At 54.2% G+C, this 14,655-nt stretch overlaps 1 protein-coding gene across 1 annotated transcript in view; it reads right to left on the reverse strand.

The window, feature by feature from the left end:
* Nucleotides 1-1,554: 1,554 nt before the first annotated feature.
* Nucleotides 1,555-14,655, reverse strand: part of QSOX1 (quiescin sulfhydryl oxidase 1) — a 36,591-nt gene continuing 23,490 nt past the window's right edge. Inside the window, exons 6-12 of the mRNA XM_079105927.1 lie at nt 14,124-14,269; nt 12,480-12,614; nt 11,245-11,374; nt 8,508-8,630; nt 7,678-7,825; nt 4,941-5,120; nt 1,555-3,327 (exon numbers count right to left, since the gene is read on the reverse strand). Of these exons, the coding sequence (XP_078962053.1) occupies nt 2,567-3,327; nt 4,941-5,120; nt 7,678-7,825; nt 8,508-8,630; nt 11,245-11,374; nt 12,480-12,614; nt 14,124-14,269 (1,623 nt within the window). The 3' untranslated portion in view covers nt 1,555-2,566. The remainder of the gene's footprint in view (nt 3,328-4,940; nt 5,121-7,677; nt 7,826-8,507; nt 8,631-11,244; nt 11,375-12,479; nt 12,615-14,123; nt 14,270-14,655) is intronic.

Genomic DNA, 14,655 nt, shown 5'->3' on the forward strand with positions numbered 1-14,655 from the left:
TGCTGCTCTGCATCCTCCAGAGGGCACGTTTCACAATCTGGAATCCTTCCTCCCAAACTCCGTAACAGGGGGGTGAGGGCACTCCTGTCTTACCCCAGCTTCTCGCCCAATATGGCACCGAGTTAATCTTTCAAAATTAAGAACAAAGTCCCTTGCTCGGAATTATATTTCGATTCCCATTTTCTTTGTTGGGCAGGGCACATGCTCTCTCCCCTTTGCCTTTGGTCAGACTTTCCTCCTTATTTTCCTAGCTAACACCCACTCACCCTTCCCTCCCAGCTCAGTTGCCATCTTGAGGAAATCATTCCTGAACCTTCAGGAGGTGACATGTTGGAGAGAGGTAGGTTTCTTTGTCTGGGCCCCCCAAAAGAAGTCTTTGCTTTACAGGGCTCCTCTGGGGACCCTCTTCTGCCATGTAAGCCTCCCAAGGGACAGAGAAACAACCTAGAAAGACTCAGTGATCCCCAGCTCCCTGTCTGGCAGCCTGAGCGGGGGAGGGGACCAGCTGGTGGGCAGGCTGGCTTATCGAAGCCATGGACAAGAGCCCTGGGGAAATCAAAGTGAAAGGCGGCGGTTCTGCTGAGGAGTCCCACCCCATCTATCAATCAGAGGGGCTTGGACAGGGCAAAAAGAAGCTTGCTGTGATGGGGAAATCCACACCACTAAGTGGGTCCAAATAAGGACCCGTTTCCTGTCTCTGACCCTGTGGATAGACACTGTGGGCTGGAGTAGCCCGTGACAGCATTTCCAGCAGAGACCCAGTCCTAAACGCCCGGTCTTGGTTTTGGAGCTCCAGGGCTTGCTGACCGAACACTGTCTTTGCCATCTTCTAAGGATGCAGGGGTGGGCACTGGCCCTGGGGCTTCCTGCACCCTATCTGATTATGTGCAGGCCTGTGGGTATCTCAGATTCCCAGCCAGGGCCCAGAGATCCTGCCCAGGAGGATGGAGGGAGCAGGTGGGTGACCCCAGCTGCACCCCAGGAGCTAAAGAGGTTAGGTGACACAGCAAGGAACAGGGGAACCTGCCTGCCTCCCCTGCAGCTGCCCCAACACAGGGGGTGTCCTTGGCCTTCCACCTGCTCCACCCATGCAGAGACCATCTGAGCTGTGAGAAGATGTCAGAGAAAACCCCAAATCCGATTGAGGCTCCTGCTCCCCCTTAATGAGGTTCATTACCAGTTGCTCTGATCCTTATAAAACCAGGCAGGCTGGATTAGGGGCAAGCTCTCTAATCGTGAGACCCCTCCCTGCTGAGCAGCCAGCCCAGGCCAGCCCCGATAAACAAGTCCTCCCTCCAGGAAGAGCTGAGCCAGGTGCAAACAGGCTTCTCAGGACTCTGGGCAGGCAGGTGGCTGCTATGCTCACTCAGGCTCATGCCAAGGCCTATGGGGACGGCAGGGCTCCTGAGTGCTGCTGGCAGTGGGGAGGGCTTCTCTCCCATGTCCCTGGTGAGAGCTGTGTGCTGTCTGTGTTCAGGCGAGATTGGGTGCTGAGCACCCTGCCCAGACCGGGCCCCGGGGTCTCCAAGGAGCAAGTAAAGAATACACAGGCGCTGCCTCAGCGAGAATGATTTATTCAGCACCCTCCCAAGCAGCGGGAGAGGGAACTGGCATGTGTACAGCCAGTCCTCCCCTCAGACCCTGAAAGAGAGGTCACTCCCTCACTGTCCTCAACCCATCACCCTCCACATCTGAAGGATAGCATGGAGACCAAATAAAAAACAAAGACCCAGTTAAGAGGGTGCAGCCCAATGGGGAGAAGTCAAAGCTTCTCCCCTTCCCCCTTGGCTAAGCGCCAAGGCATCTAAAATCCTAGCGCCTTTCCCCTCACCTACCACCACCCCCTCAGGTCACCAACCAAGCCACACACCTTTCAGCCCAGCAACTGTCACCCTCCTATCAGGGCAAGTCCACCAGCCCTAACCTATACTACTCTTACAGCAGATATCCTCACCCAGAAAGCATTATTTCCAGAAGCTTCCAGTCCCCCAACCCCATCCTGAGCCAAGAGCTCCACACAGATCTGAGGAGCTGAAGGCTGGGTAGGCCAGAAAGGGTCTGAGGGTGTCCTTCTTTTTCAGGTATAAAGACCTCTTTGTGTCCAGACTGGGGAAGCAATCTAGAATGCAGTGAGGAAGTCCACTTGGCCCCCTAGCCTGGGAGGCCCTCCTCTGGATGAGACACCTTGGAAATTCTAGGCTCACTTGCCCCAATTTAAGGGCTAAGACCAAGCAGAAGAAATTGAGCCTTTAGCAAGAACAAAGCAGGACTTCAAATAAGCTGGAAAACAGGAATGTGGTACTGAGGGGCCCGGCTTGCACCCTAATCCCCACACCAGAGGCGTGGCCCACCCACTGCTGGGCAATGCACCTGGACCCTGTTCCTGTCTTTTGTGTCTATGGAACTCTCTTTCCCAGCAGATGCAGGGGATTCACTGGAGCAGCTGGCTTTTCTGGACTTCCCATCTCCCAACAGGGACAGAGGCTGGAGGAAGGCAAGGGGGCAAGGGACCAGAAAAGCCCAAGAGATGGCAGCTCTCTTTCCTGCCCCTCACAAGCTGGATGGTTCAGGCTGCAGGGTGACCAGCATGGACCTTCAGGGCCCTCATCCTAGCCCGGAAGTAGGTGTACACTGCCAACAAGCCCATGAAGGACAAGGAGTAGAGCCCCACACAGAGGCTGATGTCCAGGTGGGAGAAGCCCCCTCCCAGCACCTGCAGCCACTGGCCTTGGCTGGACACAGCGAGGGCCCTGGGCATCCCCTCGGGGATGCCGGCCAGCTGCTTGGAGCCAGGGCCTCCTTGCCTCAGTGCCTCTCTGTGGCTCTCCTCAGCCCAGGCCCCAGCCAGTAGCACTGCCCTCGTGTCTCGCTTGTCCAGGTGCCGCTGCTCCTGGGGCTGCTCCAGTGCCCCTCTCTGGAGCATGGCCGTGTGCTCAGGAGCAGCTCTGCTCATGACAAGGCCCCGCTGCAGCTCTGGGGTGCCATTTGCCTCAGGCCTCTCAGCAGGGACATCTGGGACTGTGGCTCCAGGGGACTCCTTGAGCTCAGCCTGCTCAGAACCCAGTGTTGAATTTCTGGTCACCAGTTCCAGCACTCCCATGCCCAGCTTTGGGGTAGCTGCCAAACCCTGTGCACCCCTCCGGGGGGCTGGCCCAGATGCAGGGAAGTCCAGGACCAGGTTTTGTGGGGAGAAGTGGGCCTTGAGGAAGTTGAGGGTGGCGCCCAGGTCCCACACAGGCTCCCCACTGAGTTCATTATGACAGGCAGAACAGAGTTCAGGAGGCGGCCACTGCACCTTGGGGAACTGAGGGTCCTCGCTGGGGGCACCTGGGAAGGGAAGCACACACAGGCTGGCTGAGACTCTCTGGACCTGCCCAGGAGGCCAGACCTCCGCCATCTGCAACCAGCAGTGACAGCTGCAGACAGAAAGCCAGCAGAGGCTGGCTCACAGCAAGCACCTGACCACTGGCACCTCCTCACATGAGGATTCCTGCCCACCACACCCTTGCACTCTATGTTTCCAGTCACTTCCCACTGGTGACCTGGCCCACTGTACTCCTTTGTGGTTCTGTTGCCAGTTTATATCCTGGCCCAGACATGGGAGAGGGTGAGAAGTCTTGGAATGGTCTGTTTTGTAGTCTCTGGTTGGTCTAGTATTTGTCTCCCTCTTTCCCCATTTTTCTGAAATTTTCCAAATTTGATACAGTGAAGTTCTATGACTTTTGATGATTAAAGGGAAGATGTTTTAAGATAAGAGCTCACTGCTCAGGGCAGTTCCACAGGTGCTTCTTCTACACTGCAGCCTCAGGGTAGGCAGATAGGAAGCTTGAGGCAGGTGTGGGAAGCCTGTCAGCCCAACCTTCTTGTAGGTAGCATCTCCTGATAGTTTTAACAAGGAAAGAAGTTGTGGACTGCTAGGAAATAGCAGAGGCAGGTGATGGCAATGCCAGGATGATTTTTGGAGGGGTCAGTAGGCAAAATCCAGGATGCAGCAAACAATCATGATCAGGTCTGCAAAGTGAGCAGTGTGTACCTGCCAATAATCAGTGAGACCTGAAAGGACCCCACCAGACAGGTGAGGGAGCACTCACTTCTGGTCCTTGGGGAGGGGCTTGGATCCTAGTCCCCCAGCAGCTGCTGGAGCTTGCTGAGGTCATGAGGCTGAAGGGTCAAATGGAGCACTTGGGGACAGGTAGGAAGGGGTGGTAGAAAAGACAGGCACACATCTTCTTTTCTAAGTCCACCAGGAAGCCCCAGGAGACCACACCAAGTGCAGGTGTCTGCACCTGCTCCATTCAGCTCCTTTAACTGGCTCTACCCGCAGGTGCCCAGCCTGGCAGGTTGTCACAGCCAAGCACTCCTGTCTCCCACACACAGCAGTCTCCTGTCCGCAGATGGCTCCCTCCTACCCGCCATCCTTGGAATTTAAAGTTTTTGCCTGCAGGACCCAGCAGCTCCAGCACACAGGGAAGGAAGCACTGCACTCAGGAAGCAGAAGCCAAGGCCACCCATATTGGAACCAATCCCTGGCACCTGTCTCTTGTTTAGCCCACTCTGCCAGGAGCCCTGCCCGGGGAATGGAAAAGCCCAGCTCTCTCCTCCCTGTTAGTCACAGTGAGGAGCCAGAAAGCAGAACAGGGGAGGCAGAAGAGACCAGGACAGGCCATACAGAGGGGCCCTGGTGCAGGTGAAAGACAGTGACAGCTTCAGAAGACCAGTGTCTTATGGTGTCACAGCGTCAGTTTTCTCATCTAGAAAATGGCTCTAATGATACAGCATTGGTTAGCAGGGCTGGCGGAGCAGGTGAAAGGGCTCTGTGAGCTGAGAAGCACAGCTACTTCCAAGGCGATGGTAAGGGTCCCCCGTCTCTGGCCCCAAATCCTGAACTACCTGCTTCCAAACCATAGAGGACTCCAGCCTTGAAGGTGGCTTTGCCTTACCTGCGAGGCGAGCATTGACCCTGTTGTGGCCAGACCAGAGCCAGAGAACGGCTTCATCCCGACTCTGGACCTTGTGCATGGAGCCAACAGCCATCTGCTCAAAGTGGTCAGCACAGTCCCGGCAGCCGAAGAAGAAATGGACATAGTTCCGGATGGCCTGGAGGACCTCCTGGCCTGGGGCTGCAGGGAGAGGGGAATGCCATGCGCAGGGTCCTCTGGGCTGCCTGCCCCTGCAGGCCTCACCACTGCTCCCTCCCCAGCTGCCTGTCCTCCCAGCTCTGCACAGGTACCCCACCTGTGTGACAAGAGTCCAGTGCTCCTTGCCTACTTCCTCCCCTTCCGGCAGTCACAAACTCCTATGCCCTGGGTCTCCTTCCAGGCCACCCGTCTAGTCATCATCGTCTACACTCCTCGGATGTCACTGCACCGCCCTCTGAGGCAATTTCATCTCGCACCACCTCCAGCAGCGTTCACTCAGCTGATTATACCTTCGTCCTCCAAACACTTTATTCTGGAGGTCCTCTGAAATCTCAATGGCCTCCCCTTCCCAGGCTCCCTTGCTGGCTCCTGTCCCAGCTGTAGTCTGGGGTGCTGCCGGGCCCAGGGCTCCTTCTTCAGCACTCTTCTCTGCTTTCCCACTGGGGAGCCCATCCAGCCCCGTGGCTGTAACTGTCCTCTATGTGTTAACATATCCTGGACCTCTCCAGGGACTCTGGACTCCAGTGTGCACATTTCCATTCAGATGACTTGACAGGCACATAACAGACCTGGCTCTACACTCCCCTCTGAAGTCTTGCCCTTGCTCGCCTATATGACCATCGTCCACCAGGGCTCAGGCTCCACACCCCTGAAGCCCATCTCCTCTTCCTCCAGTCCATCTTAGGTCCCATCCACGCTACCTTCAAAACATTCCTGAACCTGACCACCTCTTCCATCGGCACACGGGCAACTACACTTTCAAGTCCATCACTCCTGAACTATCCCCACAGCTTCTGCCCCCTGTGGCCCTCTACCAGCAGCCTTCCAAGGGCATCCACATTTGTGTCACTGCCCTGTGGTTTCCCATTACAGGAAATCAAGAAGGAAACCCATCCCTCAGCAAGGACCCCATGCCCACCCGCTCAATTCCTCTGCCTGCCCACTTTGGCCTCAGCTCCCCAACCACCAGGCCCCAACCCTGGTCTTTTTATGTGATATAAACACAAAAACTTGTTCTCTGCACCTGCCTTTGTTCTAAGCCTGTCTTATGGGCTGAACTGTGTCCATTCAGAATTGTTATTTTGAAGTCCAAACCCCCAGTGCCTCAGAATGTGGCTGTATTTGGAGATAGATCTTCAACAAATTGAGGTAAAATGAGGTTTGGGATGAGACCTAGTCCAGTATGACTGCTGTCCTCATAAGAAGAGGAACTCTGAACCCAGACAGGGAGAGGGAAGACCATGTGAAGACCCAGAAGGTGCCACCCACCAGCAAGGGGTGAGGCCTCTGAGGGAACGGAGCCTGCCACACCTTGATCTTGGATTTCAGCCTCCATAACTGCAAGCGCCCAGTCTGTGGCATCTGTCACGGCTGCTTCTTTCCAGATGCCCCATGCCTGCTTCCCTCTCATGAGGCTCTCAGCACAGGGAGTCCCTCAGAGAAGACTGGCCGGGTGTCCGTCTGCACACAGCACCCCACGCACTGCCTTGCGCTGTCCTACTCGCAGCATTCATCATTAACCCCAAATTTTCTAATTTTGTTTACTGCCCCTGGAGTAAACACTGGACCCTGAAGGCAGGGACTCAGTGCCTCTTGAGCTGTTGCATCCCGAGCAATTATGGCACCTATGACTGGCACTGTGGAGATCCTCCCTAAGCATAGACAGATGGACCGACTGACTGTGGCTTCCCTCCAGTTCACTCTGCCTCCGACAGTCTGTGTCCAGAGTTCCTCTTTCCAAGCTGCCCCCCATCCACCCATCCCTCTCACTCTTCCTCCCATGTGAAGCCCTGCCCTTCAACAGCACAGGGCTGTCTTCTGTTTTAGGGCCCAACCTTCTCCCTCCCAGGGTTCTCAGCCCTGACACAGGTCGAGGCCCTCTGTCCGACCTGCTACACCCTCCAGACAACTGAGAACAGGGACAGTCTCTATTCCCTCTGATCCTCCACGAGGACCCAGTGCCTGATGTAAACTTGGCTCTCAGGAGATGCATACTGAACTGGATGGCCATCTGCAAAGTGTTAGAAGTAGGTGTGCAGACAGGAGGTCACAGAGCCCAGCTGTGCCACCTGGGGACAGAACAGGGCAGCAGGGGAAATGGGATTCTCCACTTCCCCAGGAAAATTATTTTTCAGTGGGAAACAATCACATTATTCACAAGGCACACTATCAGCTCTGTAGATCGCAACGGACATGATGAACTTTTTTTATAAGAGTGTAAAAAACACAATCACAAATTTCTCATGAGGACTGAAAACAAAGCAAGCCATAAGCCCTAACAAAGCCAAGTAGCAGCCTCAGGCCCCAGAGCCTAAGGGGTATGATCCCAGATGCAGGGGAGCAGACTGGGTAGATTCTCAAAGTCCTTCATTTTGGGACCACTTCCATGCTGGCGGTGTGTGACCAATTGCCAATGCAGATTCCACTGGAGCCCCAAGACTGCCTACATATGGGCAGCAAGGAGTCATCCTGCTACCTATCCCGGGAGGGCAGGACAGGGCAGGGTGAGGCACAGCGGGTGAACAGGCCCTGGACTTACCTGGCTCTTGCGAGTGGTCTACACCTTGCTGACTTGCCTGTACAGTCAGGAAGTGGAAGAGGACCCACAGGGAGCAGGGAAAGCCCCGGAAATGTGGCTCACTCCCCTGGCAGCCAACCCAGTTCACCTTCTTGGCAAGCACAGTGTCCTAAGGAAGACATGGGTGTGAGTGCATAAGAGAGGAGCAAAGGGGGGAAACAGAGGTTAAGAAAGAAGCTTCTAGGAGACACATCACCTGAGAGGTGGCACTCTCCTCCCACCAGCCACCCATCCAAGGCCCAGCAGATGGATGAAGCCTCAATCTCCCATCTGTAAAACAAGGGGGCTGATCTCTGAGGCTTCCCCAAGCTTTAACATCCTAAAGTCTATAATAAGGTCTGCATCTGCTGGCTGCAGTGATCCACTTGGCAAGTAGTGGCATGTGCAGAAGACCAGGGAGGTGCCCTGGAGAGGCAATGCTGAGGACGGCAACAAGCGTGGAGAGAGCAGACAGTGGCAGCTAGAAACGCCGGTGCCTCACCATTTCCAATCCCAGTCCAACCACTAACCAGCACTGCAGGATCCCAGATAAGTCACTTAACTTCTCTTAAGCTTTGTTTCTTCATTTGCTAAATGGGGACAAAAATCTACCTTCCACTAATTTATGAGGAGTAAATGAGATATATGTGTAGGGCTCAGTAAATAGTAGTCTATTAATTATTAATGGAAAGACCCAGCCAAGATCACCAGAATGCTAACTGGTGCAGCAGTGGACGATTACAGTGTTAACCCCCTGCATTCCCATAAATATCAAGCCTGGGAAGAAGGTCTTCACTGCCTCCCAGACTCACCTCCTTTCTGCTGTCCAGGGCAGCATTAAAGAAACTGTAGGGAATTTTCTTTTTCTGTTGCCTCTTAAGCCAGTCATTTATTGAGTGCAGGAAGTTCTGGACCAAGGGCTGGCCAGGGAAATACTGTGAAGAGGAACAGGTGGAAGTCAAAGGGAAAAGCAATTCTGCCAGTTTCACAACCCTGCAGAGGGAGGGCCCATTAAGTGTGTACTAAGGTGGGGCTTCCTACTTGTTCCAAAAGCACCAAGAAAATATTCTACCAAAGGCACAAACATAGAATCCTTACTACCTTTGCTCTGGGGCACCTGGTAAAGGTCAGAGGAAGAGGGAGGAGAAAGGAGACCCTAAGTGGGAATGGGCCCTGAAGGCTCAGGCCTTGGTGCTGCCTCAGCCACATGCCTCCACTGGGAGGAAGGCCTGGCCGCGAGCCACGTCTCAAGGCTGCTGGGAGCCCTGGCCACACGTCCTCTTTTCAGCTCTTCTGATAGGGCAGCTGACTGACCCACTGGGTGAGTATGACAAAAAGATCGTTCATTTGTATTCTACTGGCTGACAGTGGGGACAGGCCAGCCCAGCGGCCTCGTGCCAACATCCAAATCTTGATGGTAACTCCCAATAGTCTCTGAAGAACATGAAAAGCTACTTTGACAATAAGTCAACTCAAATCTGATTAGTATCAGCTCTTTGAAGCCACAAGGACTCCAGGGAGGAGTGTGTGTGTGTGCGAGCGCGTGTGTGTTTGCATGCACACATTTGCATGTACAAATACACAAGGCGTGGGGGTGGGGAGAAGGAGGGCCACAGCAGTACAGCAGGTCAGACAAAATCATGAAAGTCAAGGGGTGCATGTTTTCTTTCATATGCGGACGCTAGAGAGGAAAAAGGAAAAGAAAGGTGGGGGCAGATCTCATGAAAATCAAAGGGAGCTCAGTGAATGAAGGAAAGAGACTCGGGGAGAGTGGAGGGGAAGACAAGGGGAAAACTGGGAAATGATATCGGCCAAACTATACTGCTATATTGTGTGTAAATATGTAACAACAAACCCCACCATTATGTACAACTATAATGCACCAATAAAAAATATGGAAGGAAAAAAACCCACAGAGGCATGTGGAGAGGACAAGGACCCTGAGAAACCTGCAGAAAAAAAAATTAAAGAACCTTTTGAGAGGATGATCCTGGAGATAGGAACGATAACTAAACAGAAAAACCCACTACCAGATCTCTTTCTCTGGGAAAGCCATTAACAGCATCAGGCCTGAGGGCTGAACACCTCCCAGAGTCAGCGGCGGCTGGAAGGGGTGTGCTTCATCTGCTCCCCTGCACAGAGCCACGGCTAAAGTCAGCACTCTCACTGACCCTCCCCCATCTTGGCTTGGCACCTTCCGCCTTCTAAAGCCACAGTGTCAGAAGAAAGGATGAGGCTCTGAACTACAGGGAGCAGGGAAACCCTGGTGACCACACGCCACCCAGTGGCCAGTCCTGCCAGCCACTCCTGTGGAAGTGCAGGCTTCTGGTAGGGAGGACTCCTTCCTCCAAACTCTTCCGCACCTGCTGCAAGTGGGAGCTGGGAGCGTGGGAGAGCGCTGCTGAGGCCTCTGCCCAAATCAGGTCCTTTCTGGGTCTCATCCTCCCCATCACATGGCTGCAAACAGCCCCACCAAGGGCCAAACAGAAAACCAACTCTGGGTACAGCTGAGACACAAGTGTGACTGTGCCGTCCTCCCTCCAGAGGCTCACTGGGGAAGCACACAAGGGTGCCCCTCAGGGCTGGCAGGAAGCCAGCACATGGAATGGCTCTAGACTCTTCTCCCTCTACTGCAGAGCTGCCTGCCCTAGGCCTCGGCAAGGTGGGGAACAGGCAGCACTCAGCAAAGGTCTCCATTATTGGGATGGACTAATTCTGCATGGAACTCTGTGGGGGCCAAAGACTATCTTGCCTTAGGCTACAATAGCCCTCATAGAGTTCTCTCAGTGCCATTGGGTGAGGTGGGAAAGAGCAGACAGACACAGGAAGTTCCCAAGGGGAAGCACACAATGGCTGCAGACCTGTGCCAAGCAGGACAGGCTCCTAGGGCTGAGGGTGGCCAAGTTAATGGTCAGCCAAGGGGCCCACACCAAAGCTGACTCAGCAGCAGCACTCGGAAGAGTCCAGCTGGTCCTAAGCTGATGAGCCAGGCAGAGGATCTGGATCCAGGGAGAGGTGGCCCAATCCCGCTATGAGAAGGAGCCACGTTCTGCAGCCCCTGGGACATCAGGTCCATCCTGACCAGCGTGCCACCTCCCAGGAAAGAGGAGGCAGAGCTAGGGTCAGGGCCCTGTGTCCTGGGCCAAACTGAGAGGGAAGACAAGAAAAGCAATTCTCTTCTTCACTGTGGTACCCCAGAGGTCCTACTTTCCCAGTGGCCCCAACAGGGAGGGAGATGCCAAACTCTGGGGCTCAAAGTGAGGTACAAGATTTAGGCAGGTAGGCAGAGTGACAGTCACTGAACAGCTGGGCCCTGTGTCCCACCTGCGTGCTCCCCATGGGATGGACTAGCCCTGGCAGTGGGGCACTGGTGTGGGATATGGCTGGGACTGGAGGGGAGCAGCCCAGGGCAGGCTGGGACAGCTGTGGGTCCAGATGCCTGGCCAGATCCTGAGCTCCTGATGGGAGAGGCTGGCATGACCGTGGTTTGCAGGCACATGCACCAATCACATGAGGAACTGCAGACAAGGGAAGCCATGTCCTGCTCACCTTGGCCAACACTGCCACAAACTTTTTCAGGGCTACCAGGCGCTGGCCCTCCAGGACTGAGAACTTGCCCACTTCTATCCGTAAGATGTAGTGCAGCGCAGATTCCAGATCAGCCATGTAGACCTTGGATCTGAGGACCCAGAAGGAGGTGGAATGAAAAGGGCATTAACCACAGGGCCTGGAATAGGAAGGAGCATTCAGGGACAGAGGAAGAGAAGAAGAGGGGTGTTGCTAATGGTCACAGAGTCCTATAAATTAGCACTTGGCTCTGCTAGCAATTTGCTTAGCAACCTTGGGTGAATAACTTGATTTCTCTGAGCCTCCATTCTTCATCTGTACTCTAGGAACAATAATGACCACTCCCACTTCTCGGTTTCTCTTTCCTTCTCCGTTGATTACTAAAAATCTCCAGTGGTCCTCACCACCCTAAATCCCACATGTTAGATGCAAAATCCTTCTTGAAATTCTTCTAGGACCTTCCCCCAAGTCTCTTGTGCAGCCCTCTAACGGAGGCTACTTTCTTGACCCAGCTCTGAGTTACACAATCAGACATTTCCACTTGGTATGCAGGTGGGTGCCAGAGCAGAGGTCAACCTCACCATCTCCCTGCACAACAAACAGGATGTCTCCTACAGGAGCAAAGCCAAGGAGCTTAGGAGATAACAGCAGCTTTCTCATGCTTACAACCACACACAAAGATATGAAACACCTGGAAAAGAAATGAGTTCCTTGACACCAGACACTCCAGTGAGGTGGGTTCCTTCCTAGCAGGGATGCTGTGGAGGGGGCTGTACACTCAGCATGGGTAGGGACTACTGATCTGTGTTCACAGTGTCCAGCACCCAGCTGCTGCTGAGGAAATACGTGCCTGGGCGGGGAGCTGGTTTGTAGGCTGCTGAGTATCCTTCCAAGCTGATTCTACTCATTCTTGAACAGAGTTAAGCTTCAGCCAGGTGGGCACTGCACAGTATTCCCTCCACTGTGAGGGACATGTGTGTTATTCAGCAGTCCCCACATATGGCATGGGGCCCAGGCAGTAGACACTGAAGTCACCAGTTAACTCTCCTGAGCATGGCCAGCAGCCAAGGGACCCCAAAGGCCAAGGCTAGCCATTGGGGTGGGGGAATCTAGGTTTAGAACAGCAGGTGCTATACCTGTGACAGGAACTGGAAAGGGCAGGAACGTGTCTGTCACAGAGGGGCGGGCAGTGGATGGAGAACAGCGCGAGGCCTTACCGATCTGCCAGTTTCCACACTGTGGGTGCTACCGTGTCAGCAGCAGTCGGCACAGCTGTGGTTTGGGGAGCCGACCTGGTGAGCCCAGAGAGCCTCTGCAGGTAGGCAGTGTAGAACGACCTGGATTCCACCAGCCTGTGAGGGAGAGGGCACAGGAAGGCTGACCAGTGTCAGAGGCAAGTAGGGTGGCAGAAAGGCTTATGAAGAAATAACCAAACTTGGTGCATCTTGTTTTGGTGGTCAAGGGTGGGACCCCAGGCTTCACAACCTTCCCATTCACTACACACACTGGAAAGCCTCGGTGCCACCAGCCTGATGTGGGACTCCAGCTAGAAAAGTGGCTGTGTCTGAGGTCTCCTCAACCTGCCCTTTGGCTCCAGAAGGATCAGGCTGGGAGGGTGTGGGACAGGCACCTGGCAGGGCAGGTGGGCCCCTCTGGGCACAGGGATGACTGGGCTTGACTCCCTTCCCAACAGACCCAAAGCGGCAGAAGGCTCTGACCTCAGGCAGCCCACTCAGTGACATTTCTCCCCGAGGAAGTCAAGGGCATTTGATAAGTGATTAAGAAATAACAACAACATCAACAACAAACTACCAGGATTCTCCAGATGTTTTGGTTTCTCTCTTCCAATAGAGAGGAGCCTCAAGGGCAAGAATCCTCCCCTGAGCACAAACTGCCCCTCATCAGGCTCAGGCCACCGGGAGGCAGGAATGCCACGCCCAGCAGCAGGGTGACATGCTGCCCTGGGAGCTGGCATCAGGAAGCTCTGCTTTCCACTCCACCGTCCTGGCCCAACGTTTATCGATGAGCAGATGGCCTGGGAGCAGCATCGTCACAAACAATTTTCCCCTCCACCAACTGCAAGTGAGGAAACAATGCTTCTTGTCCCCACCAGGACTGGCACGTTCTGGGCCTGCCCAGAGTCTAGCCCTACCATCCCCCTGTGGCCATCATGCTTCCTGAATCTCCAACAGGTCTGCTCAGGGCTGCCTGGTGATCTGGGCCAGGGCAAGGGCAAGCGTCCACCATGCCCAGTGTCAGTGTAGGATGGCACTAATGGCCCTGAGGGGCGTCTCACTGGGCACCTCAGGCGAGCCTGGATCACCCTGCCCTCGAGCTGCTGCCTGTGGGGCCAGGATGACATCAATCATCTGCCCAGGGAGGGCACCAAGGCACCATCTGGCGCCATTTAACAGGCCATTCAGCGGCAGGAGCCTGACAGTGGGGCTGAGGCTGGCCTGATTGTTTTCTCTCAGCATTTTGGAACAGGCTATTGTCTGGCTTCTAATGAACTTTTCTGCAATTAGAAAACCAAAGGGAGGGAGGGTCAGGCATATTTGAGTTCTTGCCAGGCCTGAAGCCTGCCAATGAGTTTGTCTATGAACAGAGAAGGATGGGAAATAGGACCAGGGCTGGGTGTGGGTGGTTTAGGAGCAGTCAGAACTGAGGCAGGACCTCTGAGCTGTGGAGGCCACAGGGCCTTGTCTCACACAGAGGACAGACGACTGCTTCTCCTGCAGGGTGTTCCTCCTGTCCTCCAAAGAATCTCCAGGGAGAAAGGATCTGTCTGCTAGGGCTGTGGCCTCTCTCAGCAGGCAGGCGGGATGAGTACAGGAGAGAGAACAGGGAGACGCAGTACTCACACAGGGACGCGGGAGGCAGAGCCATTCCGAAACAGCAGGTAACAAGATGGGAAGTCAGTGACACCAAACTTGTTCACCACATCACCCTCTGTGTTCAAGACCCTGCGCACCACCATGCCTTGGTGCTGGGACAGATCCAGAGTTACCTGCAGAGACAGTAAGACATCTGGGGGGGCGAGCCATTGGCCAGAGGGGACCAGGGGGTGAGTCCCAGTTCAGTGCTGGTAGGCACCAGGGTGGCAGCTATGCTCTCATCAAACTCAACACCTTTCTAAGAGTAGACCATGGTGATGACTGAGTCTTATGCCACCAACCTCAGCACACGGGTAACAAGAAGAAGGGCTTTTAAGTGCACAGACCACACCCCTTGCACTTCCCAGGGCAGTCCCAATTGAATATAATTTTCTTACCAATAAAAGCAATAGTAAAAGGCACAGTAAAATGTGGGGCTTTTTTCTTATATTAATAAAGCTTCCTATCTGTATTCTTGGTCAGAAAAATATATTTTATTTTTAGAAAGAAATAAGGGAAA

This window comes from Sciurus vulgaris (assembly GCF_902686455.1).
Source record: "Sciurus vulgaris genome assembly, chromosome: 12".
Lineage (NCBI taxonomy): Eukaryota > Metazoa > Chordata > Mammalia > Rodentia > Sciuridae > Sciurus > Sciurus vulgaris.